At 39.9% G+C, this 27,499-nt stretch overlaps 1 protein-coding gene across 2 annotated transcripts in view; it reads left to right on the top strand.

Moving 5' to 3' along the window:
• The window catches only part of RASGEF1B (RasGEF domain family member 1B), a 641,531-nt gene that overhangs the window by 111,282 nt on the left and 502,750 nt on the right, over positions 1-27,499 (top strand). For both annotated transcript variants that reach the window (XM_066383864.1, XM_066383859.1), the window contains exon 2: positions 12,330-12,377. In XM_066383864.1, coding sequence (XP_066239961.1) covers positions 12,330-12,377 — 48 coding nt within the window. The remainder of the gene's footprint in view (positions 1-12,329; positions 12,378-27,499) is intronic.

The raw sequence follows: 27,499 nt of genomic DNA, 5'->3' as shown, positions 1-27,499 counted from the left end.
TGGGGAGGAGGCAGTGGGAGAAACTTTATGTTCTGAGGGGAAGTAGTAGCCCACCCTGCCCCAGTCCCCCTTCTTCCTTCTCACCTGGTGAATCCCACCAGAAACCACCAAAATTTCCAAGAATAAAAGGCTTCAAGATCAATAGTCATACCCTGTCCAAATACAATTTAACTCAGCACAGAGCTTGTGTGCAAATTTACTGAGACATGTTATGTAACAAGTTATGTCAGAGCTGATTCTGTGGATTTGTTTTGTGTGTCTTGTTTTGTTTTGAGGGTAACTGAAAATATATTTTGAGAGGCTCTTTCAGATCTCAGAGCACAAAATGCTCTAATAGTTCAAATGTTAGTACTCCTCTACAAATTGAAAAATATGTCATTCTTCTGTTGTTTTATGTATGTCTCATATACTGTACTGCACAAGTTAAAAAAAAAAAAGATGCCTGTAACCAGTATCATCTCACGGTCAGTCTTTGCCAGGGCTGGTAGTGGAGAAGCCTCCAGTGGGCCTTTCCCTTCCCCTTCCAGGGACAGCAGGGAGAGAAACTAGATCACCCTCCCAGAAAAGGCATTTGGAAGTATTTCAAAACCCATGGCCCTTTCACATAAAAATTCAATTATCTGATTTCAGAGATAACATAACATAAACCAGTGGCAAAGGGCAGGGTTGTTGTTTTTTTCTATAAATATTGTTGAGACGATTAGTTAGCAATTGGGAGAGAAAATCAATCTAAGCCCTCTAAATGAAATAAATACCAAATGGAAAGTATAAAAATTGAACCACCCTCCAAAATGAAGAAAAGGACCTGCATGTTTATTAGACTTTAGTGAAAGTACACTTTGCATGCTTGAGGTTTAGACAGGGTTTCATGATGACTTCATAGCACATGGAGATTTATAGTAATTGTACTGACTGTCCAGCACTGTGTCCCTAACAGCATCTGGCACACAGTGGGCTCAGTAGCTACTGGTAGAATGTGGGGATGCGTGGATGTCTGGGTGAATATATATACCCTTCAACCTGATAGGCAAGGAGAGTTTTCTGCGTGCATGTGCGTGTCTTGGCTCTCTTTGAACCCTGGAGAGAGGAGATGAAAAGGCCTTATTGGACCATCACACATCACTTCCGACACTTCAGGGCTGTGCTATGCTTCATGTTTTCTGGGAAGAATGTTCAGAAGATGATAATATTTCAGAACCAAAAGAGGAAAAAAAATCCTTCCAAGGATGTAAGAGGGGGAGTGTGTTCACGTGTGTGTGTGTGTGTGTGTGTGTGTGTGTGTCTGTATGTGAATTTCTAAGTATTCTTTAAGTAATTTTAATCCTCTTCCTCTTTTTGTGGTGGCAAAGACAATGGTTGTTTCCTCTGGGTGATGGGGAAACAATTGATTCATTTGAAATATGATGTTAAAAGACAGCTCTGTAGATACCCTGGGCCACTAGAAAGATGAACATGTGGGTCCTAGAGCAAAGTAAGCCTGAAATATCCCTGGAGGCAAAAATGACAAAACTGAAGCTGTCTTACTTCAGACACATCATGAGAAGGCAGGGTTCTTTGGGGAAAAAATAATGCTAGGAAAACTAGAAGGCGGCAGGAGAAGAGGAAGACTGAAGATGAGATGGAGTGACTCCATGAAAGATGCCATAGGCGTAGGTCCACAGGAGCAGAGCAGGGCTGCTGAGGGGAGGACACTGGGCAACTCTCATTTACAGGGTCACCAGGATTTGGAGTTGCAAGTACATTACATACTCAAAGGCATGTAATGTACCCCCTTTCTTGTTTCATGCCCCTTTCTAATAGGGTCCCCTCCTAAAAGTATCTAACAGAGATTTGCCAGCTACAAAAGGAGTTCTTTCATCTGGATTTTTTAGTTCCATTAACAAGTGCCAACTGTGTGCCTTCAGAGAGACATAGAAAAGAATGCTAACACATAACCCTTACCTTGGAGTTTAGTATGTAAAAATATCTGGTCTTTCTTAGTGTTTTTCTTATGGCATTGTGTTATTCAGAGAGTGCTCAATATTAGATATCTGCACATTAATAGTTTCAGAGACATGTGGATCCAGCATACATTATAGTCATTTGTCTTGGCCTTGTTCGTGCGCTGAGTTCATCATTGTTTTATTTTCAGCACAGCTCCTTCCTTCTCTCTTACTGTAGAGTTATTAATAGTAATAGGAGCTTCCCGGCTTCAGCCAGCAGCATGCCTGAGAGGGATGTTCAAAAGAGATAGGAAGGATTCATCTCCCCAGTAATTTGTATGCCAGGGAGCACCACTCCTTAGAAACCGTGTTCTCTGTAGCTGATGCGGTTTATAATAGGGCTGGCGTGGAGAGGTGAACCATGACAGCCAGGGCAGAGAGGGAGAGACTGGAGCCTAGAACTAAACCCCCACCCCCACCCCAAGGCTAGACAGGTGCTAAGGGTGGGCCTGGTAGAGGCACCAGCTGGCAGTAAGAAGAACAAGGCAGGTAGACAGAGCACAGCAGCTGAGTGGTCATGGGGCAGTCCAGGAAGAGGGTCTGAGCATAGAGAGCTGCCAGCAAGGCATATGAGAGATGATTAAGTATAGTGGTTGGGAAGGGCCGCTTCGGGGAACAACCCATGTTCATCAACAGCTGAATGCTAAAGCAAAATGTACTCTATACACACAATGGACTATTATTCGGCCTTTAAAAAGAAGGATCTTGCCAATGCTACAACACTGATGAACCTTGAGGACATTATGCTAAGCAAAATGTACCAGTCACAAAACCCAACTACTGTAGGATTCCACTTATCTGAGGTTCCTAGATTTGTCAGATTCATAAAGACAGAGAGAATAGTAATAGCTGGGGCTGGGGGTGAGGGGTATGGGAGGTTCTTTAATGTATATAGACTTTAAGTTTTGCAAAATGAGAACGTTCTGGAGATTTGTCGCACAGCCAACATAAATATACTTAACATCACCAAGCTGAACACTTAAAAATGGGAACTATGGTAAATTTTATGTTATGTAAATTTTGCCACAGTTAAACATTTTTAAAATCAGAGATATTCTAAAAGGAAAAAGAGGCAGCTTTGAAGACAGGTTCTCTGAGTTCAAATTCTGGCCCAGGCACTGAGGACATGAAGGCTTGTGGGCGAGTCAGGTAACATCTCTGGGCTTCGGTTTTCTTTCTATTATGGGAGTGGCAGTCACGCTATAGGATTATAGTGAGGATTGAATGAGATGCTATAAGCAAAGCCCATGGCACTCGGAAGAGCACAGCGGTGTTAGTTTTCACCATTGTTATCAGGAGACTATGTAGCATTTCAAGTGTCCAAGCAGGTGACTTGCTTTAGGATGCCTGTGAGCATTTTAAGGCCAGATACCAAGTTCAGATTGAGGGATGTGACCTCAGGGCTTAGTGGGGCTGTAAAGAGCAAGGTGTGGTCTTACAGCAAATGTCCAGCAGGGACTGATGCTGAGCTACCACTGCTCCCAGATTAGAATGTCTGGTCATCTTCCCTATAGAGAGAACTGTCAATGAACCAAGGTGGGTAGAGAATAAAATTGGGGAAAGAGAATCCAGAGGCGCCCGCCAGCAGCTCGGTGGCCGAAGAGAAATTTGCCACAGTCGTTTCTGCAGATCCTCCTCTAACAGGAAGGACTCCTTGTATTTCTGCAGGGGAGTCTGGTGCTTTATTTTCCCTTTCAATCTGGAGGTGGTGGTCCTACCTATTAAAAGAATTGCAATTCAGCATGTCCTAGGCCTTTTGAATCAAACCATCTTCTTAATTTTTTCCAAAGACAATCATATTAAAAAACAACCACAGGTCAGGGGAGTATCCTCTTTCACTACTGTGCAGTCTTGACAGCGCTGTTATCACCCGGCAAATCATTAAGTGGCAGACCCTCTTATTTCTGGAACCTTTCTATTTCAGCCATTTCTTCTTGCGTTGTTCTGGAAAGCAAGCCCAGACAAGGACACGACGTGGGAGGCTTTCTTAATGTAATACCAGCTCGGAGGTGTCCCTTGTTCCAGCCCCTGAACATGGGGGTGACACTTCAGAGTACACAGCCTGCTATGAGAGCAGGCAACTACTCCAACGAGTTATTGGGTGGCTAATTACCCCATTAAAAAATGATCCCATTAAATTACACTGCAGCTCCAATTCAGGGAACCCAGACCAGAGCCCATATTTAGGGGATCTCCTTGTCAGTTTCATTCTGGGGTATAAATAGAATTTTTAATATTGGTAGAGCAAACTGTAAACATTTTCTAATTCTGCTACAAGTAGCAGAGAATTGTGGAGTGTAGGGGGGCTCTTTCTGATGAGAGCAGGATCACTGGTGGGGAAAATGAGTGGTATTTGATGGAAGAGGTCACTTAAATTCCTTTTCGGTTTTCATTAAAGTCCTGCATGCAATGTATTTGATCATAACTGCATGCTTAGCCGTCAGAATGCTGGTTTGCACAAATAGATCTGGAAAACACAATCACATTCACCCTTTGCTGTTTTCAGCTTCAGGGTAACTTTTCAGAACACACTCTTTTAATTCACATGGACTAAGATCAAAGTTCCAAGGCAGCCTGGTATAATTTGATTTCAGAAGAAAATCATGAATTTTAAAAATAAAGTAAAAAAATAAATAAATAAAGTATTCTGCTGCTGCTGCCTCCTTTTTGTGTGTATGTATGTGTGTGTGTGGGGGGGAGGGGCAGAAGTAGCCTTGTTAAGTGGACTATTTTTATGCAAATATCTGGAAGCCTACAGTAAAATACCTTGAGTGCAGGCATTTCCCAAGTTAGGCAAATGCTTCTTGCATGTGTGGTGCCAGTTCTGTAAGAGCCCTCCCCCACCTACCTCCCTGCAAAGCCACACTGCTCTCCTTCCCCTCTTGCCATTTGAAGCCTCCTTAGAACAGCCTTGGGATCCTTGGCTGCTGATGCCAGCTCAAGTCTGACTTTGGGAAACATCTGATCCGATACCTCCTTTCCACAACTTTCTTTCTCTTGAAGCAATTATCCATGCAAAACAGTTTCTGTGTATTCTCTGATTTTTATTACTCTGGACTCTGCTCACTCCTCCTTGGGCATTTTTTCCACATATAAATAGTATATAGTGTTTAAGAAATGGGCCCTGGGCAGTTGGCTCAGTGGTAGAGCATCAGCCCGGAGTGTGGATGTCCTGCGTTCGATTCCCAGACAGGGCACACAGGAGAAGCGCCCATCTACTTTTCCACCCTTCTCCCTCTCCTTCTTCTCTATCTCTCTCTTCCCCTCCCACAGCCAAGGCTCCATTAGAGCCAAGTTGGCCTGGGTGCTGAGGATGGCTCCATGGCCTCTGCCTCAGGTGCTAGAATGGCTCAGGCTGCAACAGAGCAACGCCCCAGATGGGCAGAGCATCACCCCCTAGTGGGCATGTGGGGTGGATCCTGGTTGGGCTCATGTGGGAGTCTGTCTGACTGCCTCCCCATTTCCAACTTCAGAAACACACACACACACACACACACACACACACACACACTGGGATTTGAATCAGAAGGACTGGTTCAAGTCTTGGTTCTACCACTTATCTATCAACAGTCTGACTTTGGGCAGATTATTTTGCTTTCCATATCTCAGTCTTTTCATCTATGAAATTAAGATAATACAATTATCCTCACCTCTCAGCCAAGTTATGAGGATCATGTGAAACATTGTAAGTTGAATGGTGTAGTGGGAACCCTACACCATTATGGGAGGGGAAGAGAGAGACAGAGAGGTAAGTGCTAAAAAAATGTGAGTTGTTGATGTTATTATTTTTTTATTTTAATTTCTTCTTTGTTTTTCCCTCTTGCCTTGTCTTTCCTCTCTTTTCTAAATTTTACTGAGTTGTTTGAGAGAAACAGGTGTTATTTTTTCCTGCTGATTACCTCTCCCCATTCTGTGTTTTTCAAGCTGGGACACAGGTGACAACAGGCAGCAGTTGACAGTCCCCAGTAAGAGCTGTCCTGGGCCCAGTGTGCCCTGCCTCAAAGAACTGCTTAATAACTTGGTTTGCTTTCCTGCTTTTCCTCACCACTTAGTAGTCTTAAGCAGCCATTTTATAGCTGCTAAGAGCAGAGCAATGCAGGGGATACACCTGATTGGAGAGAAGGAATGTCATCCACTTGGGAGGGCTGGAGGAAGGAGCTCAGACATATTAGCAGTGAACAACATGTCTTGAAACTCTTAACAGACCTCTTTAGAATTCCAGATGTGTGTTTTTTTTGTTTTTTGTTTTTAGTGAGAGAGAGAGAGAGATAGGAAGGGAGTAAGATTAGAAGCATCAACTCTTTTGTTGTGGCAGCTCTTAGTTGTTCATTGATTGCTTTCTCATATGTGCCTTTACCCAGGGGGCTCCAGCCAAGCCAGTGATCCCTTGCTCAAGCCAGAGACCTTGGCTCAAGCCAGTGACCATGGGGTCTTGACTATGATCTCACACTCAAGTCGGCAACCTCAGGGTTTCAAACCTGGATCCTCAGCATCCCAGGCCAGTGTTCTAGCCACAGCGCCACTGCTTGGTCAGGATAGAATTACAGAATTTCTGCCTTAGTCTTTATCCTCTTTAAATTAAAAATACTTTTGCCCTGGCCGGTTGGCTCAGTGGTAGAGCGTTGGCCTGGCGTGCAGGAGTACTGGGTTCGATTCCTGGCCAGGGTACACAAGAGAAGCGCCCATCTGCTTCTCCATCCCTCCCCCCTCCTTCCTCTCTGTCTCTCTCTTCCCCTCCCATAGCCAAGGCTCCATTGGAGCAAAAGTTGGCCCGGGCGCTGAGGATGGCTCCATGGCCTCTGCCTCAGGCACTAGAATGGCTCTGGTCGCAACAGAGCGATGCCCCAGATGGGTAGAGCATTGGGCCCTGGTGGGCGTGCCGGGTGGATCCCGGTCGGGCGCATGTGGGAGTCTGTCTGACTGCCTTCCCGTTTCCAACTTCAGAAAAAAAATAACAAAAAAAACAACAACAAAAAAAACCTTTTTGTTTCACACTATTGTATATGGAAGAAGCAAAAAACAAGTTTTCCTAATTGATTTTATTATTTTTTCTACATTTTATAATTGTTAGTATTGTGATAGTATATTGTTTATATTGAAATTGCATAAAATTTCAGTCATATCATAGGTTAAATTAAACTTTTGTGTTGTAGCTGGTAAAATTATTTCTATGGGGAAAAGAAACTCTAAGTTCTTAACACCTCACTCATAAATGAAAATTTTAGAAGGCCACAAGTTTGTAAGTGGGGGGCTGAAGGCATAGCATGATATGTAAGATGCGGGTGATCTTTGTCCAGGCCTAACCTCTATTCTGTCTAGATTAGATATTTGTCAGGAAAGATCTAATAACTCATTTAGTGTCAAATGCAAATGGTCTTTCTCTGGAATTGGATTGGCTATTTATTAGTTGGGATTCTGCAGAAACAAAACTAATAGGTGACATATCAGAGGAGATTTCTCATAGGATTGGCTCACGTGGGTACAGAGGCCAGGAAGTCCTACAATCTGCTGTCTGGAGGCCTGAGACCTGGCAAAATTGGTGATATAATTCAGCCTGAATATGAAGGCCTGGGGACTACTGGTGGAAGTCTTGGAGTCCAAAGATGTGAGAACCAGGAGCTCCAATGTCAAGGGCAGGAAATGATGGACATCTCAACTCAAGAAGCCAGAGAAAGAATTTGCCTTTCCCTCACCTTCTGGTTCCATTCAGGGGGCAGGGCAGGGGATTGCCTGTGCCCACCAACAGTAGTGAGGCGGAATCCCTTTACTCAGTCCACTGATTCAAATACTAATTTCTTCTAGAAACACCCTCACATACACACCCAGAAATAATGTTTACTAGCTCTCTGGGCATCTCTTAGCCCAGTCAAGTTGACACATAAAATTAACTAGCACAGCTTTTTAATCCCCTTTATAAGTGGAACTCTTGTCTTTAGGTTGTGTTTGCTATTATGATTTTGAGTTAAGGACAAAGGCTATATCCATGGATGTTTATGGCACTTTAAAATGGTGTTGAAATCCAACTGAGTTCCTAAAAATATAAATAAATACAGAATCTGTGTGCTTATGTTTTTAAATTAGAGAGGGTAAATAACTTGCAAATCTGCTTTTGGACTCCTTTGAGCAATTTGCCAACATTCAGCCTGTTTCAGTTATCCTGGCCTACTGATTGGTTCAAATTAAGAATTTTAATATCAGGCATTTAAAAGAAAAAAAATGGTTCATTGATGTGGATTTTTAATTAGAAAGAAAGAGAGAATTAGTATCTATTTTTGTATTTTCATACTTCCCATCCCAAGTTAATCATTGTCCTTGGCAGGCAAGTAGTCTTCAAACTATAATATATTTACTGTATGTATCTATCTAAATTCCCTGAAGTGCTCCTTAACAGGAATCTTCCTGGGAACCACTTTTGATCCCCTGATGTAAAATTTTTGGATTTGGGGTTTGGTAAAACTGCATGGCTAACAGCTCCCTAAATGATCTTCATGAACTCTAAGGTTGGAAAGCCACTGATCCAGACATTCCTTTTTGGGATGTGTGTGATTGGCAATGAATGTGGCAGTAAAGGCCCTTATTTTTAGGAGTTGGTTTTGCTGGAACTTAATTTTTTAGATCCTTGACTTCTTTGGGTAGATTCATCAGGGTTTATGTAACATTAGTTCGTTAGGACTGCCACAATAAAATCACAGACTGGGTGGCTTTTAAACAACAGAAATTTATCTCCTCCCAGCCCTGCACGCTGGAAGTCCAAGAGCAATGAGTCACAAGGTTGATTTTTGGTGAGCTCTCTGTTCTTGGCTTGAAGATCGCTGTCCTCTCTGTCTTCAGGTGGTTTGTCCTTCATGTATGTGTTGTTCATGCTTTAATCTCCTCTTCTTATAAAGACACTAGTTGTATTGGATTAGGGCCCATTCATATAACCTCTTTTTTACCTTATTAACTCTTTAAAGACCCTATCTCCAAATATAGTCACATTCTAAAGCACTGATAATTAAGACTTCAACATATGACTTGGGGGGGGATGACAATTTGGCCTATAACAGTCTAAATGGATCTCAAAACACTGTATGAATAAGTGAAAGAGGAACACTTCAGATTTCATACAAAGTTCCTTACCCTTCCCAGCTTCTAACAGTAGAAAGCCTACTCCTGATTGGTCTCTTGGTTTCTCTCCTCTAGCAGCAGGAATGAAGTAGGGACAATGTCAACTTGTTTTTCATTGACTCAGTTCCTCCTAATCTTTATATCTATGAATGTAGGAAAGTCTAATTACTATTAGCTCACTTTTTTAAATGATTATAAACCATGGTTCTTGAATGTGAGAGGCCAAAACTTTTTTCACAATAAATATTAAGATGATATCTGCACTGATCATGCAAGAACAATGGAGGTGAAAACTGTTTTTGCGTTAGCATGTATTAAGGTGGCAGCGCCATACTGTGCTAATTGTCCTTACAATTTTTCCACTGTGCACGTGCATTACAGATAAAAAATGCCAGTTTCACTTAAAAATACCCTTGGTGAAATAGTAAAAATTATTAAGTTTACTAAATCTCAGCTCTTGAATACACAACTTTTTAGGATTCTATTTGACAAAACAGGAAGTATGTATGCATAAAGCAATTTTGTACATAAACATTCTGTTTTGAAATAAAGCACTTATGTGATTGACTTGTCAACCAAACTAGCTTCTTTTTTTTCACAAAACTCTATTTTAACTTCAAAGAACAAATACGATTATTGTATTTGATAGATGAAATACGATTATTCCCCCTCATGTAGCTGGCAGACATGTTTACAAAATGAATGAAGTGAGTCTATTGCTTTAAGGAAAGCAACTAACAGTATTTGTTGCTCATAATAAAATTCAATCATTCAAGTGAAAGTTAGAATTTTGGCATACTTGTATCTGTTACTGTGAGTTTGCTAGCTTACCAACTGTTAAAGATTTTTCGAGTGAGGTTGGTTTTTAATAAATGTGATTAAAAAGTATTGTGTAATAAAATGTGTCAATAATTGGGAAACCGTTACAACTCACTAAACCACTATTTTCCAAATGAATAATGCAGAATGCTATAAAATTATGCATGAGTGAAAATCCCTTCACAGTGCAAGGTAGACAAACAGATATTTGTGTAACATAATATAAAATGTTCATTTAAGAAACTACTATTTAATTGTCAAGTTTTGGCATATTGTCAGAGAATATTCACAATTATCTGAAAGGATTATTAAAAATACTCTTGCTTTTCCAACTACATATCTGAGTAAGGCTGAATTTTCCTCATCTTTTTTTTAACCAAAAGCATATCATAACAAAATAGATTAAATGCAGAAGCAGCTATGAGGACTTAGTGATATTCTAGTTAAGCTAAACATTAGAGTTGCAAAAAATTGAAAAACATGGTATTTCTCACTAATATTTTTCTGTTTAGTATATATAAAAACATATTAAAAATGTTGTATAACATGTAATGGGATTATTATTTCTATTTTAAAATGAATAAATACATCTTTAAAACATTTCTCAGTTCTGAAGATGCTCAATGTCATTAATCATCAGAGAAATGCAAATTAAACCACAATGAGATTTCACCTCAAACCTGTCAGAATGGTGTCATCAATAAATCAACAAGTACTGGTGAGGATGTGGAGAAAAGGGAACCCTGTGCACTGTTGGTGAAATGCAGATTGATGCACACACTGTGGGGAACAGTCTGGAGGTTGCTCAAAATATTAAAAATGGAACTGCTTTATGACCCAGTGATACCATTCTGAGTATATATTTGAAGAAACCCCAAAACACTAATTCCAAAGAGTATATACCCTCCTATGTCCCCCCAACTTATGGGAACAACCCAAGTGTCCACAATAGATGAGTGAATAAAAAAGCTACTCATACAATGGAATATTACTTGGCCATACAAAAGAACAAAATTTGACCATTTGCAACAGCATGGATAGACCTAGAGGGTTTTATGTTAAGTGAGAGAAAGCAGTCAGAGAAAGACAAATATGTGATTTCACTTATATGTGGAATCTAAAGAACAATATAAATGAATAAACAAAACAGAAAGATGCATAGACACAGAGAACAGACTGAGGATTGCCAGAGGGGAAGTGATTGGAGACTGGGTGAAAAAGGTGAAGGGAGTAAGAAATACAAATTGGTAATTACAAAACAGTCATGGAGATGCAAAGTACCACATAGGAAATATAGTCAATAATACTGTAATAACTGCGTGTGGTGCCAGATGAGTATTGAATATATCAGGGCGAGGGAACACTTTGCAAAGTTTTTGATTGTCTAACTACTATATACATTATACTCCTAAAACTATTATAAAATAATATTGAATATAAACTATATTTTAAAAAAATTAAAACATTTTAAGTGAAAAAAATTTCTCAGTTCTAATTTCTAAAAGTGAATATCAATGGATATAACCCACATGAACAAAAGCTCTTTTGGGGCCTTAATAATTTTTGAGTGTAAAGGGATCCTAGGACCAAACAATTTGAGGACTACTGATGTAGGGAGACATTTTTCTAGCTACCTTGTAGTAATTGGATGAGTTAACTTTGATTTATGCTACACATAAAGCAAAATATATTCACTCTCTGAATGCTAAACATAGTAAGTTTTTTCCTCATTGGGAGAAAAGTCATACTGGTATTCTGTATCAAATTATTTTCATGCATAGAATAATGCCTGCTTTATCTTTCCTAATTCCAACAAGGTTAGATAATCATGAACTAACTGGGAAAAAAAACCCTTTATAAAAATTAATGTTTTTGAGAGATTTGTTTTAATGTAATGAAAATGTATTTAAACTAGAGAGATTAAAATCCATCCTATAGAAAGACACTTGGGAATCTTGTCAAATGTGCTCTTTCATTCTGTCCCTATTTTCTCATTTTCCGATTTATAGAACATTGTTTCTTACCATCTCTTTTTTTTTTTCTTAACTCTTATTTATTTCCCCCCTCTTTCCCTTTGCCTTGTCACAACTGGAAGTATTTCCTTATGTGTGCAGTTTTTGGTTTCTGTCGGTGTCCTCTAAGAAAGATGCTGAGTCGGTGAATACGAGCAAGGCATTGACAAAGTGTAGGTGCGTCTTTGCATTCTCAGCTCCAGGACTTACACAGTCTTCCATTCAGTATGTTAAATTCAACACTGAAGTTCATGCTGCGCTTCCATTCCTATATTTCTAGAGGCCGTGAAGGAAGATCAGTGGAAAGGATTTTAACTTAAAACTTATACCTTCTAGAAGACTTGATGTTAAAGTAAGTTCTACAATTATACTGTGTTCTTCATAGATTTCTTTCTCATTTTTCTTCTAGTCTAAGAGTCACTCCCGAGTTGGCCTGAAATCAAGCACAAAGCAAAAGGTATGTTTTCCCCCCTGTATTGTTCCTTTAAAAAGTAATTAATTATTTCAGTAAGTGCTTTTATTTTTTTCCTGAAGAGAATGACTTGTTTGGAAGGTAAGGATACATGCAGGAAAAAGGTATTTTGGGGTCTTCATTTACTTTGCCTCCATAATAGTAAAACTGAGGTTGGAGAGAGATCCTTGAAATGAAATGGAATGAGAGGCTTTCTGGAAACTCAGTGAAGGGATCTGAGAATGTCTCCTGGCTTATAAGCAATTCTGAAAGCAAGGTCAAGAAGCTACTCTTCCAGATTCAGCTCTTTTATTTTCTAAGCCCTTCACAGTGAAGGCATTTATTCCTTTCTCAGTTCATAGTTTTTACTGAACTTGATTCTCTGAGCATTGGCTGTAGAGAATGACCCTCATGTGTGACCTATGGTGAATGGGCTGAAACACGAGCTTTGTGAGTCAGAAAGAATTGGTTTCAATTCCTGGTTCTGCCACATTACTAGAGATGTGGCCTTGGACATATTTGTATGAAGAAGGTGATCGTACTTACTAGCATTGTTTACTTTAGAAATAAAACGAGATAATGTTTGTGAAGCACTTACATCCTAGTGCCTAGCACAAAATAGGGGCTAATTAATTTTTAAATTTTATAATATTTCATTGATACTTTATTCAAAACAATAGAAAATTTGAAGTTCTACAATTCCAATCAACACACACACACACACACACACACACACACACACACACACACACACACTTACATTTTTTGATTTATTTACTAACTTATTTTTTTCTATTATCCCTAGCATATAGTTTCTAGCAATGCATAAGTATTCCATTTGACCCGGGTACCATTATTTCCTTGAGAGTTCATTTCATTTTGGATCACTGAAATTGTAGATTCTTTTAAACATATTTTTCACATTGGATATCCTGTGATTTTTAGCCACTGTTCTCAATTCTGCCCATGTGACTCTGGAGGGTCAGTGAGCCACCTCCTTGCTCCCAGGTGGCAGCCTTCCCAAGACTGGGGGACAAATAGCTTCCCCCTCCCAATTTTCAGTTTCACACATTATTAATATCATAATTCCTTTAATTATTCCTCATTTGATATATTTCTTAGACCCTCATGAAACAGATTACTTGTCTTTGGATCTTTTTATGTTTGCTAATATCATTCTTGAACATCAGGTAACATTTGCATTTTCATCTCCGAAGAAGTGCACACTGGGGAACTCTCAAATGGCCAATGGGGCTGATATAATGGGACAGAGAGGTCTTCCATCACCCGTCAATCATCTGCTTAAGTAATATGTCTATGTAGGAAGCTGCACTTGTCACTATCAAATTCTTTTTTTTAGAGGTAATTCTCAAAAGGATCTCTCTTACTTGGATTAGTAAACTGGTTAGAAATGAGCCAAGAAGAAAGGAAGAAAGATGTATCGGCCTTTCCCAGTCTCATATACTGCAACTTCCTCTCAATTCATGTTCAGCATGTTTTAAGCTATAAAGTTTAAGAACTTATATGAAATGATCAATATTCACAGAGGTTAAGTACTGTATACTAATCACACATTAATTATAATAATATGTATTAATTTAGCAAAATGCCTTGTCAGGGTCAGATATTTTAGTGTTCTTTACATAGTCCCTATTAGAGTGCTAACTTATTGCCTGACCTGGTAGTGGCCCAGTGGATAAAGTGTGGCCTGGGATGCTGAGGACCCAGGTTAGAAACCCAGGGGTCGCTGGTTTGAGCATGGGCTCACTAGCTTGAGTATGGGTTCACCAGCTTGAGCATGGGCTCACCAGCTTGAGTGTGGGATCATAAATATGACCCCATGATTGCTGGCTTGAAGCTCAAGATCTCTGACTTGAGCCCAACGTTGCTGGCTTGAGCAAGGGGTCACTGGCTCGGTTGGAGCCACCCTCCCAGTCAAGGCACATGTGAGAAAGCAATCAATGAACAACTAAGATATTGCAACGAGTTGATGCTTCTCATCTTTCTCTTTTCCTGTCTGTCTCTTTCTCACTAAAAAAAAAATAAATAAAGAAAGCTAATTTACTATTTTTTCCAGTTTTATTGAGAAATAATTGGCAATATGTTACTGTATGTTTAAAGGCATGCAGCTTGATAGTTTGACTTATATTTATTGTAAAATTATTACCACAACGGGCTCAGCTAACATTCATCTCATACAGATACAATAAAAAGGAAAGAAAAAAGGTAAAAAAATTTTCTCTTTGTGATGAGAATTCTTAGGATTTACTTTCTTAACAACTTTCCTGTATATCACACATCAGTGTTATAGTCATCATGTTGTATATCCCTAGTACTTATTTATCTTAAAACTAAAAGTTTGTTCCTTTTTACCTTCTTTTCTCACTTGCAATCTGAAGTTCCAAAATCTTTTTAATTTTTTAAGTGAGAGGAAGGGAGATAGTGAAACAGACTTTCACATGTGCCCCAACAGAAACTACCTGGGAACCCCTGTTTGGGGCCGACGCCGAACCAACTGGCTGCGAGAGGGCACGAGAGAGAGAAAAGGGAGAGGGGGGGGGAAGGGAAGCAGATGGTTGCTTCTCATGTGTGCCCTGACTGGGGATCGAACCTGGGACATCTGCATTCTGGGCTGATGCTCAATCCACTGAACAGACCAGCCAGGGTCTGAATTTTGAAAATCTTAACCCTCAGACAGATTGACAGACAGACAGACATATATATATACACACACACACACATTTAAATTATGTTAATTCCTGGTGATATATAGGACAATGGTATAAATAGATTTATTAGAATTTGGAGAAGTTCATGTTAAAAAATTATTCTTCTAATGTAGATGTTTAAACTTCTTGAAGTGCTTGCCTAACTTTCAGGATAATGAACATATTAACTTTGAATACCACTCTTGATGTTAATTGTTAGGGAAAAACACTTAAAGAATGAAAAGCATCTAAGAAGTGCTAACGAAGATTAAAAGAGGTAACATCTATGAATTCTAAGTCCAGTACCTAAATAGGTAGTAGCTAGTTTTATTGGAAAAACATCACGTTGGTTGAAAAGAAGATGGACAGGCTTCTTCTTTGGTTCTGACCCAGCTTCAACACTTCCCAGGTTATCACAGCTGGCATTGATGTGGGAAACACTGTGCTCAAGGTCCAGTTATGAACACTGAGCAACTATCAGCTCATTGAGTTCTCTCAGCAGCCCTCTGAGGTGCTGTTCTTGTATCCCCCAGGGTGTCAAGAGAATGAAACCCCACCAATAAGTTCAATAGACAATAATATAAAGAATTGTAAACTGATTGTAAAGTTGTTGACTAGGTAATGGAAAGAGGAAAAAAAGAATTCTAAGATGGGTGGCAATCCAAGGATGACTAAACTTAGATGTTAGAGGCAGGGCCCCACACACCCCTGAGGAGAGGGTCTGGCCAGCACACTATGAGGGGATTCTGCAAGCTCTGGGAGAGAACTGCGAGCTGCATTCAGTGGCCCTGCAGGAAGGCGAGTTGGGGGTGCTACTGACGCAAGGCTCAGAGGAAGTGTACAAGAAGAAAGTTCCTTCTTGCTCTTCCAGCTCTGCAGCCGTTCTAGCGCCTCCTATTGGCAGAGTCAACAAGAAGTTAGCTGACTAAGCCTTGCATTATAAAGCTGGTTACAGAAAGGTGGGTTTTGTTGGTTAGAGACAATAATTTAACGGATACAGTTAATACAGCTATTTTGTAGGTGAGGAATCTGAGACATCGATGTGTTAAAATTTGTTTGCCTAGTGCTATTTTATGAATATTTCTGTTTTCCCCAAATTCAAATTTTAATCCCCACAGGTAATGGCATTAGGAGGTCAGCCTTAAAAATGGGATTAACGGTTTTACAAAAGAGATCCCATGGAGTTCCCTAGCCCCTTCCTCCATGTAAAGACACAGTGAGAAGTCTGCAACTCTCACCTCAACATGCTGGCGCCCTGATCTTGCTTCAGAGTGTTGTTTATAAGCTACACAGTCTGTGGTACTTTGGTATACAGGCAGTCCCTGGGTAACAAATGAGATAGTATCTGTAGGTTTGTTTTTAAGCTGAATTTGTATGTAAATTGGAACAGGTACATTTACTTATTAAATGCAACTTCGATAGATATTTGTCTTAGATAGTATATGTTTTTATTTTTATGCACATATAAATACTTAAACATTTTCAAATGCAACCTTAAACAATCTTGGATGATGCAAAAGATGATGTACTTGTTGGACAGGATGGGACTGGTGTTAGATAGTCAGGGTTTGATTTCGCTGCTGTAGTGTTTCTTGAAGTAGGCTTCGGGGGGGGGGGTGTCCAGAGTTTTTCTTTTTCTCACCATAAATGGTCCATCATCTCAGGCCTTTGGTAACTGTATGGTAAACTCTGTATCAGGATCTTATCCCTTAACTTTGCCATTCCTACTTCAGTGAGACAAAATGCATCAGCTAACTCTTGTAGAAAACTTTTTCAGCTCTGGAGTTTCTAAGTCCCTGTTTTGTTTCCTAAATTCTGTAATCTGCTGCTCTAGTTCCATTGCTTAGTTCTTTGCTATGGGAGTCAAGTAACTCAACGATATCATTTTTGCTGATGTCCAGCTGCAGTTGATTACCAACAGCTCTTATGGTGCTTTGTTCGTAAGTACAAGTTTTATGTAAGTTGGATGTTTGTAACTCAGGGACTTACTGTACAGTTGCCTCCGCCCCCCTTTTGCAGTTTCATTTTGCATGGTTTCAGTTACATGGTCAATTGCAATCTGAAAATATTAAATGATAAATTAAAGAAATAAAGAAGTCATGTTTTAAATTGCATGCTGTTCTAAGCAGTGTGAGGAAGTCTCCCTCTGTCCACCTCTGTTCCACACAGGGCGTGAATCATCCCATGTTCAGCGTGTCCACACTGCATACGCTCCCACCTGTTAGTCACTTAGTAGCTGTCTTTGTTTTCTGACTTGTTGTCTTATCTCAGTGTTTGTGCTCAGGTGACCCTTATTTTACTTAATAATGGCACCAAAGCGGAAGAGTAATGATGCTGGTAATTTAGATATGCCAAAGAGAATTGTAAAGTGCTTCCTTTAAGTGAAAAAGTGAGTATAAAACAGTAAGACATTTATTACAGTATATTGTTATAACAGTTCTATTTTGTTATTAATTATTATTGTTAATCTCTTACTGTGCCTAATTTATAAGTTGAACTCTATGATAGGTGTGTATGTACAGGAAAAAACATCATATATATAGGGTGTAGTACTATCCATTGTTTCAGACACTGACTGGGGTTCTTGGGACAGATCCCTGCACATAAGGGGAGGGCGACTATAATAGGCAGAACAGACTAGGGCATCCATCTAGGAACAGGCAGGGTCAGAATTTAAACCTAGACAGCCTCGGTTTGTAGTTCAAAACTATTAATCTCTTAAACAAGTGACCATGACCAAAAACACTTCTCTAAGCCTTATATGGGGGGAGTGGTAGAGGGAAGGTGGGAGAGGATACAAGGGGGGAGTTTTAAAAATAAAGTAATAAAATATAAAAAAATAAATACAATCTGAGAAATGAGAATGATAATTGCAAACTTGTCGGGTTGTCCTAAGGAGTAAATAAACAATATAAATGATGTGTCTATTGTATTTCCTGGTGCATGGTAACTTCCTAATAAACACTAGCTCTTACTAAATATGTCATTTTTCTTGTGTTTAATGTGGGAACCTCTTTTTGACTCAGCGACGATGTGTTTTGAAAGTTCTGCCTTTGCCGTGGGATCATTTAATCTCCAGTGGGTTACTTATTTAGTTGATTATTCTTTCTCCAGTTTAGCATATTTAAGTGTTTTTATTCAAAAGTAAACAATAGAGATAATTTAATGCTGGAGCTTGATCAATGGAGGCTTTCTAGATGATATCCTTAAAATCAGAATTTATCAGGGCTGCATCAGAGCACTAAGGTAGTCTTTCTCTTTAGATTTTAAATGGTGGGGAAAGCATTGAATTTATTCATTCATTTTTTTAACACAGCAATTATTTATTGGTACCTAATTACATCAAGCACTACATTAGACATCAGGGGTGATACACACAGACATAAGGACCCAGCCCCGAAGACTGTTTCTTTTTGTCTAAGGGGCAGCATCATGCTCATTCTTCCTCATTCCTCCTTGTCCTTGACAGGTATGTATATTTCTTTTTACCTAGATAGGATGCAACCTTGTAGGTGCAATACCTATTTGACCTACTATGGAGTCAACCAATATCCAAGGGAGACTGTGTGGGTGAAGGAAGAGATATGTTAGAGGATGACAGCTGCTTCTCCTGAAAGATAAAGTCATTAATTAACTGGAGAAGAGGCAAGTCTCTGACCAGACACAGGGAACAAGTGGGAGAGGTTGAGGGGCAGCACCCCTGAAGCTCTTGGTCCCCTGGTGGTAGGTCACAGGTGTTTGTGTACCAGGTTGTGAGCGGAAAGGCCTCCAGGCTGGATGTTGTGATGCTGTTGGCCTTTTTGCATTTGCCTGGTCAATAGATTGGGAGACAGAGCCTGAAATGGGAGGGGCCTTAGACCTCTGGAATTAGTTAAGAGTGGCAGAATCAAGAAGCTGTTTTGTATAAGTCAGGCTTTTTTTTTGTTGTTGTTGTTGTTTGTTTATTTATTTATTTTTTTTGGTACTTTTTCTGAAGCTGGAAACGGGGAGAGACAGTCAGACAGACTCCTGCATGCGCCCGACCGGGATCCACCCAGCACGCCCACCAGGGTGCGATGCTCTGCCCCTCTGGGGCGTTGCTCTGTCGCGACCAGAGCCACTCTAGCACCTGGGGCAGAGGCCAAGGAGCCATCCCCAGCGCCCGGGCCATCTTTTTGCTCCAATGGAGCCTCGGCTGTGGGAGGGGAAGAGAGAGACAGAGAGGAAGGAGGAGGGATGGAGAAGCAGATGGGCGCTTCTCCTGTGTGCCCTGGCCAGGAATCGAACCCAGGACTTCTGCATGCCAGGCCAACGCTCTACCACTGAGCCAACCGGCCAGGGCTATTATTTGTTTATTTCTTAAATGAGTGGAGGGAAGATAGTGAGACAGACTCCTGCATGTGCTCTGACCGGGATTCAAATGGCAAACCCCATCTGGGGCTGATGCTCAGACCACCTGAGCTATCCTCAGAGTCTGGGCTGACGCTCAAACCAATCAAGCCACTGGCTGAAGGAGAAGAAGGAGAGAGAGAAGGGGGAGAGAAGCAGATGGTTGCTTCTCATGTGTGCCCTGATCAGGGTTCGAGCCCGGGATGTTTGCATGTCAGGCCAATGCTCAATACACTGAGCCAACTGGCCAGAGCTTAAGTCAGGCTGGATTATTTTTGGTTTATTTATTTTTCTTTTGTATTTTTTTCTGAAGTGAGAAGCAGCGAGGCAGAGAGACAGACTCCTGCAGACTCCCACATGCACCCGACTGGGATCTACCCGGCATGCCCACCAGGGGGCAATGCTCTGCCCATCTGGGCATTGCTCCATTGCAACCAGAGCCATTCTAGTGCCCGAGGCAGAGGCCATGGAGTCATCCTCAGCACTCAAACCAACTTTGCTCCAATGGATCCTTGGCTGCAGGAGGGGAAGAGAGAGAGACAGAGAGAAAGGAGAGGGTAAAGGGTGGAGAAGCAGATGGGCACTTCTCCTGTTTTCCCTGGCCAGGAATCGAACCTGGGACTTCCACATGCCAGGCTGATGCTCTACCACTGAGTCAACCCAGCCAGGGCTTGAGTCAGGCTGTTTTATGCTCCCCCCCCTCTTTGTTTACTTTCCTTTTGCTTAAAAGTGACAAATATCTCAGTATCCCTAAGGGAACGAAGGGAAAGGCTTTATGTATGTGTTTTGGCCAGAACTTTAAAAGCAAGCTGGCTTTGGAGGCTAGCCTAGTAGTGGTGGCATCTAGAATACTCATGGGAGAACCCTGAGGTTGTAGTAATGTGGTCAAAGCTATACTAGGTCTTGTCAGTAGTACTAGAAATTCTGGTAAAAATTATGGAGGTTACATTATTTTGAGGTCTATTTTATAGGACACGGGAATACCCAAAACCTGTTCTTGAACCCCAGAACTTAAGGGAATGAGGAAAATAAATAAATAGAACGCAAAGACCGGCAAATGACTATTCTGTTACCCCAGTGTAGAACTTCGGTGAGTGAGGCTGAAGTAAACAGAGGGCTCTTCTTCCCACAAAACCCACTTTCCACTCCCCAAGTATCTTTTCAAGATTAATAACGGTATTAATAGTAAAAATAAGATATAATCAGTGTTCTGGTTGCTTTGCAAGCATTCAGTGGTTGTACTGTTTTCTTTCAATTTGAATCAGAGTGGGATTTAATTGCCAAAACCTATAGTTATCAGAATGTTTTAAATATTCTTACTCTCTTGCTCAACCGTTTCCTGGTGTTCAGTAATCTTGAGTTCACTACATCCTTTCTTTTATCAAAACCATCATCACAGATCTAAGAAATTCACAGTAAATTACACTTGAATTATATGGCTTAAAATATAATCTCTCCTGAGGGTATTTGCATTGTAATAGGCAACAGAAACTAATGAAATTGAGTGGAAGGGGTGGAGTTTCTGGTGTTAGCAGGGAAGTAACAATTTTAAGTTGATAGGAAGATTTTACCCTTGCTCCTAAAATTACATTGTTTACCTGCAAGATCAATTCAGACAAAACATTAACTGGTCACAAATATATATAGTGAGTTGGTAGGGAGCCAGTGCCCCAATCTGAAGCACTGAGGCTGGCGCTTTTCTTCTCAGTCCCCCATCAGCTCTTTCTCCCACCCCTATTTCCCGTCAGCCTCCTCGTGTATGAGTGCAGTGTCCCTCTGTCCCACAGGACTGCAGGCTCACCTCCGAAACAGAAATGGTGTTTTAATAATATTTGCACTTTTCCTGCAGCCCCTCCTCTCTGGCACCTAGTATCTGAGAGCTCTCTAAATGTTGATAAGTAAATTGAAAAAGCACCCTGTGCTCCTGCTTACACCTCAGCCAGTCCCGCCATGGACAATAACAGATCCCTCTGCTGGTCTCAGGTCCCTGGAGAAGCAGCTTGTGATTTTTCCTGCTAAAGACTTAAAAAGGCTCTTGACCCATGACTTGTGGTATTGTTTTCACTTTCTATTCCTATCCTTACGCTCCTTCAGCAGTGTTCTTTTGCCCTTCTAATCCCTCCTTTCAGTTCTTCCCCCACCCCACAACTCCTCCACTATAAACATCCTCACTGGAGTGATGCATGTGTTACATTGATGCCTCGTTATCACCCAATGTCTGCAGTTTACATTAGGGCTCACTCTTGGGGTTGCACATTCTATGGGTTTTGACAAATGTAGTGATGTGTATCCACCATGATAGTATCTTATGAAACAATTTCACCATCCTCTGCGCTCCATCTATTCATGTCTTCCTTTTTCCAACCCTCTGGCAGCTACTGATCTGTTTACTTTCTCCATAGTTTTTTTTTTTTTTTTCCAGAATGTCCTATAATTGGAAACATGGAATATGTAACTTTTTAAGATTGGTTTCCTTCAAGTAGTAATATGCATTTAAATTTCTTCCCCATCGTTTCATAGCTTGATAGCTTGATTTTTAAAATTTTTTAACATTGAGTTTATTGGGATGACACTGGTTAACAAAATTATACAGGTTTCAGGTGCACAATTCTACAATACATCATCTGTATATTGTATTGTGTGTTCACTGCCCCTCCCCAAGCCAAGTCTCTGTCCATCACAATTTATCCCCCCTGTAACCCTCCTCTGATGACTTGTTTCTTTTTAACACTGAACAGTATTCCATTGTCTGGATTTATTGCACTTTATTTATCCATTCACCTACTGAAGGAAATCTGGGTTGCTTCCAAGTTTTGGCAATTATGAATAAAGCTGCTATAAACATCCATGTGCAGGTTTTTGTGTGAATATAAGCTTTTCATTCCTTTGGGTAAATAGCAGAGTGTGACTGCTGGATCAGCTTTTCTTTTGCATTATCTTTTCACAAATGACTACCAGCCTTTGCTTGATTGTTGTCAAGTGTCTGCTCCAACTTGTGTGTTTTCCCACATGAGCTTGTTATGTTCTTAGCCATATACTTCTGGGTTGAGCCTCTAGAGTCTTTAAGAATGATCTATGCCCTACTTGGAGGAATGTGAAGAAAGAGGGAACCTATATAATAATAACATACAGAAGTTTTTATGTAGCAGATTGATTTGGGAAAGAAGTAGAAAACAGAAGATGAGTTTATAGCACCCAAGAGTTAAATTCTGTCTGTTCATGTAGTTCCTACTGGCATCAAATAAAGAGTCATTTGAGCCTTCTACATCACAATGAAAATTTGAACACTGAATTTAGCTTAAGGGAGATTAAAAGTCACTGCTTCCTGGTAGTGACAGTTCCTCTTGAAGGTCATCACAGGAGATAGAAAGGCAATCAGACTCTCTGAAGAGGAGTCCTTATTCTCTCTTGTCCATGTTATCTTTTCATGGTCTATGAAAGATGCAGCGTGGCTTTCTGGAAGATGAAGCCCAATTAAAAATAGACAGAACTAGCTAGATGAATTTAAAAAAGATGGAGATCATCTCTATGGATTCACAACACTAGGGATTCTAGGAGAGACTAGTATGGGGAAAAAACAAACCTAAATTATCATTGATTTCAGCTTTCTCAAAGTGGCCTTTTATTTTAGGTTAATTAAAGCAAAAAATTTGTTTTGATATGCATAAAGCAATGTATTTTTTTCTTTTGTTTCCCTTGCCTAAGAGACTACATCAGGAAAAATATTGTTATAAGAAATGTGTGAGATTTTGCTGCCTATGTTTATCTGTAAGATTTTTATGGTTTTGAGTCTAATATTTAAGCCTTTAATCCATTTTGAATTTATTCTTATCTACAGTATAGGAAGGTGGTCTAGTTTAATTTTTTTCCACATATCTGTCCAATTTCCCCAACACCATATATTGAAGAGACTGTTTTCAGCCCATTGTATATTCTTGCCTTCTTTGTCAAATATTAATTGACCATAAAGGAGTAGGTTGATTTCTGAGCTTTCTATTCTGTTCCATTGATCTATATGTCTGTTTTTATGCAAGTGTCATGCTGTTTTGACTACTATGGCCTTGTAGTATAGTTTGATATCAGGTAGCATAATTTTTTAAATTTTGTTCTTGTTTCTTAAGATTGCTGTTGCTATTCGGGGTTTTCTTGTGGTTCTGTATAAAATTTTAGAATATTTGTTCTAGTTCTGTGAAACATACCATTATTATCTTGACAGGAATTGTGTTGAATCTATAGATGACAAAGTTTTTACACAGCAAGGGAAACCATCAACAAAATGAAAAGACAACCCACTGAATTGGAGAACATACTTGCTAATGATACATTTGATAAGTGGTTAAAATCCAAAAGTTTTAAGAACATAAAACTCAACACCAAAACAAACAAACAATTAAAAACAGGCAAAGGATCTGAAAAAACATTTCTCCAAAGAGGACATACAGATGGCCAATAGACATATGAAAAAATGCTCAAGGTCACTAATCATCAGAGAGATGTAAATTAAAATTATAATGAGATATCACTGACATTTGTCAGAATGGCTATCATCAATAAGTCCACAGAAAGGTAAGTGTTAGAGAGGATATGGGGAAAAGGGAACCCTTGTGCACTATTGATAAGAATGCAGATTGGTGCAGCCACTGTGGAAAGAGTTACCTCAAAGAATTAAAAATAGAACTGCCCTATGATTTCATTTCTGAGAATTTATCTGAAGAAACTCAGAGTGCTAATTTGAAAGAATATCTGCACCCCTCTGTTCATTTTAGCATTATTTACAATAGCCAAGGTTTGGAAGCAGTGCAAGTGTCCACCAGTAGATGAGTGGATAAAAAAACTGTGGTACATTAATACAGTGAAATACTACTCAGCTGTAAAATAAATAAATAAATAAATAAATAAAATCTTATTTTATGCAATAGCATGGATAGAACTGAAGAGCATTATGCTAAGTGAAATAAGCCAATCAGAGGAGAAAGACAAATACCATATGATTTCACTCATGTGGAATCTAATGAACAAAATGAACTAATAAGCAAAATAGAGACAGACTCATAGATAGAGAGCAAGATAACAGCTGTTGGAGGGGAGAGGTTGGGCGCTGGGTGGGGTGTTGTGCAGGGATTGAGCAAAAAAATGAGAAAAAACTCATGGACACAGACAACTGTATGATTCTTGCTGGGTGGAGGTAGGGTGTGGAGAGGTTATGCAGAGTGTTATGGGGGATAAATAGTGTTGGGGGAGACTTGACTTGGGGTGCTGAACATACAATACAGTGTACAGATGACGTGTTGTAGAATTGTGCACCTGAAACCTGTATAATTTTGTTAATCAGTGTCACCCCAATAAATTCAATTAAAAGGGAAAAAAATCTTCCATGCTTTAGAAATGCTGTCGACAGAGGTGGATTTAATGGCTGGTGCACTGGGTGCATGCCCTGGGCCCTGCCTACTGAAGGGCCCCGCAAAACACCAAGTTTACACTTTTTTCTAATGTAAGGAGCCCAATATTTTCTCTGCACTCGGGGCCTCAACCAAGTTTAATCCACCTCTGGCTATAGATAAGATTTCAGAAGGAAAGAATGACAATGTCTCTTTTTGCCCTTTTCTTATAACAAAGATGATTGTTGATGCAGGAATTGGAAATTTATAAATCAGTTATCTTTTGTTCTGTCTATTGAAGTGATGTTTTAAAAACACTGAGTCAATATTTTAAAATGTGAGTGTTTTCACTTAGATATGTCGATTTCCAGCTTGTTCTGAAAAGTTGGAATATCTGAAACATTAGCATAAATGTCCAAAAAGCAATAGTCAACCTTAGCGGAACAGTTAGTCAACCTTAGCGGACCAGCCACTGCCATCTGAGCAGGACCAGGCTTCTCCTGTTCACCACAGTCTTCAGTTTTCACCAGTGTCTTCCTGACACGCTCCAGCTCAGGCCTTTCACTGCCTTCCTGTGCCGGACACATATTTAAGATTTTGACTTCTATGAGACATAATGCTCCTTATTTCCTAGAAGAGTTCTAAGTCATTATATTGGTATTTTAGCTGAGATCAACTCCACACTGTCTTACAAACACATCCTATTTAGCAAAGTCATTAAGGTTCTGGTTTTATTAGTGACATAATAGCCTTCAGCAAAAATTTACTTTAAACATTCTTTGATTTAAACTTATTTTCTTCTAGAGTCTTATGATTTCTTTGTAGAAGGTCAGTTTCATGAGTCTTACATTTCCCATCAGGCTGTGGATGTAAAAAACATCCATTTTACATTTTACTTAAGCTAAGAATAATTTTCCTTTAAAATGAAACTAAGGAGATGAGTCTAATATATGACTATGCTAGCTTCCTACATAAAGACATAAGTCTAAATCCAAACATTATTTTAGACATAAATCTCCCAAACAAAAACAGTTCTCAAATATCAATAACTCAATCACAAAACAATTGATATAGGGATAAAATAGGAGGAAGAAATAAAATAGTCCACACAAAAAAAGGAGTAGCAAGGAGAATCTGGACAATAAACATGCAGATGATAGTTTTCAGATACATGAGCTGACGGTTCTAGAACCTCAGCATCACGGCCATGGACAGGTCTACCTCTAGGACGAGATGACTCAGGTAGGCACAAAACTGAAGAGGTACCAAAAATGTATTATTTGTGATAAACACTTTGATGCAATATTTTATAAATCAATATCAATGCGAAACAAACTAATCCATGATGAATACGATGGTCTTGTTGGCCAATGGGCTGAGATTTGGCCAGGCATTTAGCATGCTTACGCTATCTATGCCCGTTGCGGTGCTTAGCACTTTTCATGCTTTCTTTTTCTTTTTCTTTTTAAAAATTTAATATACAGAACAACTCTATGATATGAGTTCTTTTCTCTTGTTCTCCCCATTTTACAACTGAGAAAACTGAGGCTTAAAGATGTTGAGTAACTTGGCCAAGGTTACAGCTAATAAGTAACAGGATCCAAACAGCTGGTACTATACTATCTACCACTGCCAGGATGGCTGAACCCACAGTTGGATCAAGTTCGGTGGATGCTGATTATGACTCCACTTTCCTGGTGTTCCTGCTGGATCAGAGATAAGTTCATGACCTCAGAGCAGCCGTATATAGACTGATCCAGAGAAGCTGAATCAATCTGAGAGGAAGATATAGCTTATTGGTTTTTCTACACTAGATGGTTTCTGTCCAACCCAATGTTAGGAGAGCAGGAGGGTGGGGGAGTTAGAGGAAGAGACAAGGAAGGGGAAAGGGAGAGTCAGGAAATACATATCTACATAGAAAGAGACTGAAACCTAAAGACAGTGAGACCAAGAACAAATACAAATGTTGTCGGCAAGAGCAATGAGGAAGTTCAAGTTCACCATAAAGTTGAAGTCCAGAATGAAGAGCAAGGGAGCCCTGCAGCTGAGGAGGATGCCCCTGGCTGAGCACCAGAGCTTAGTGAATGATGCTTCCGTCTGTGTATGTCCATACTGCTCGAGCCTGTTTTCTGACTTTCTTACTGTGGGTTCTTCCGCTGTCCTTTCCGACACAGCAATAGCTTAACAGGTGGCCTGAGGTGTTATCTATTAACTGCACAACAAAATAGCCCAGTGGGCCCTTGTTTCCAGATTCACAACCCTCTCTTCCCATCTGCATTGTCTTGTCCTCCTATCCTTTGCTCTGTTCCTGGCTGTCCTGCCTCCACTAGCTGCCATGATACTTTAATGTAAGAGCTTTCATTAGTGGAGTCACATTTTTTGTTTTATTTTATTTATATATTTATTTATTTATTTATTTAGTGTGTGTATATAATGCTTCATGAGCCAGTTGACTGTATCCTTCAGTTGACTCTCCAAGTGCCGCATTGCCTGTCAGTTTCTTCATGCCTGCAGGGCAAGAAGCAGAGGGTCTGGAGCTGAGAGGGCTGGCTAAGAAGGAGATAATATCTGAGAAGGAAGACAGGTCAGGAAGAAGTCAGAAAGAAGATCAGTTAAAATAGGAGCACACTGTTACACATCTGCTCACTTGATGGGCATTTTTTCTATAGAATAT

Source organism: Saccopteryx leptura, chromosome 5 (genome assembly GCF_036850995.1).
Source record: "Saccopteryx leptura isolate mSacLep1 chromosome 5, mSacLep1_pri_phased_curated, whole genome shotgun sequence".
Classification (NCBI taxonomy): Eukaryota; Metazoa; Chordata; class Mammalia; order Chiroptera; family Emballonuridae; genus Saccopteryx; species Saccopteryx leptura.
The sequence above is the reverse complement of the archived record's forward strand: the minus strand, read 5'-3'. Positions and strand labels throughout refer to the sequence as shown.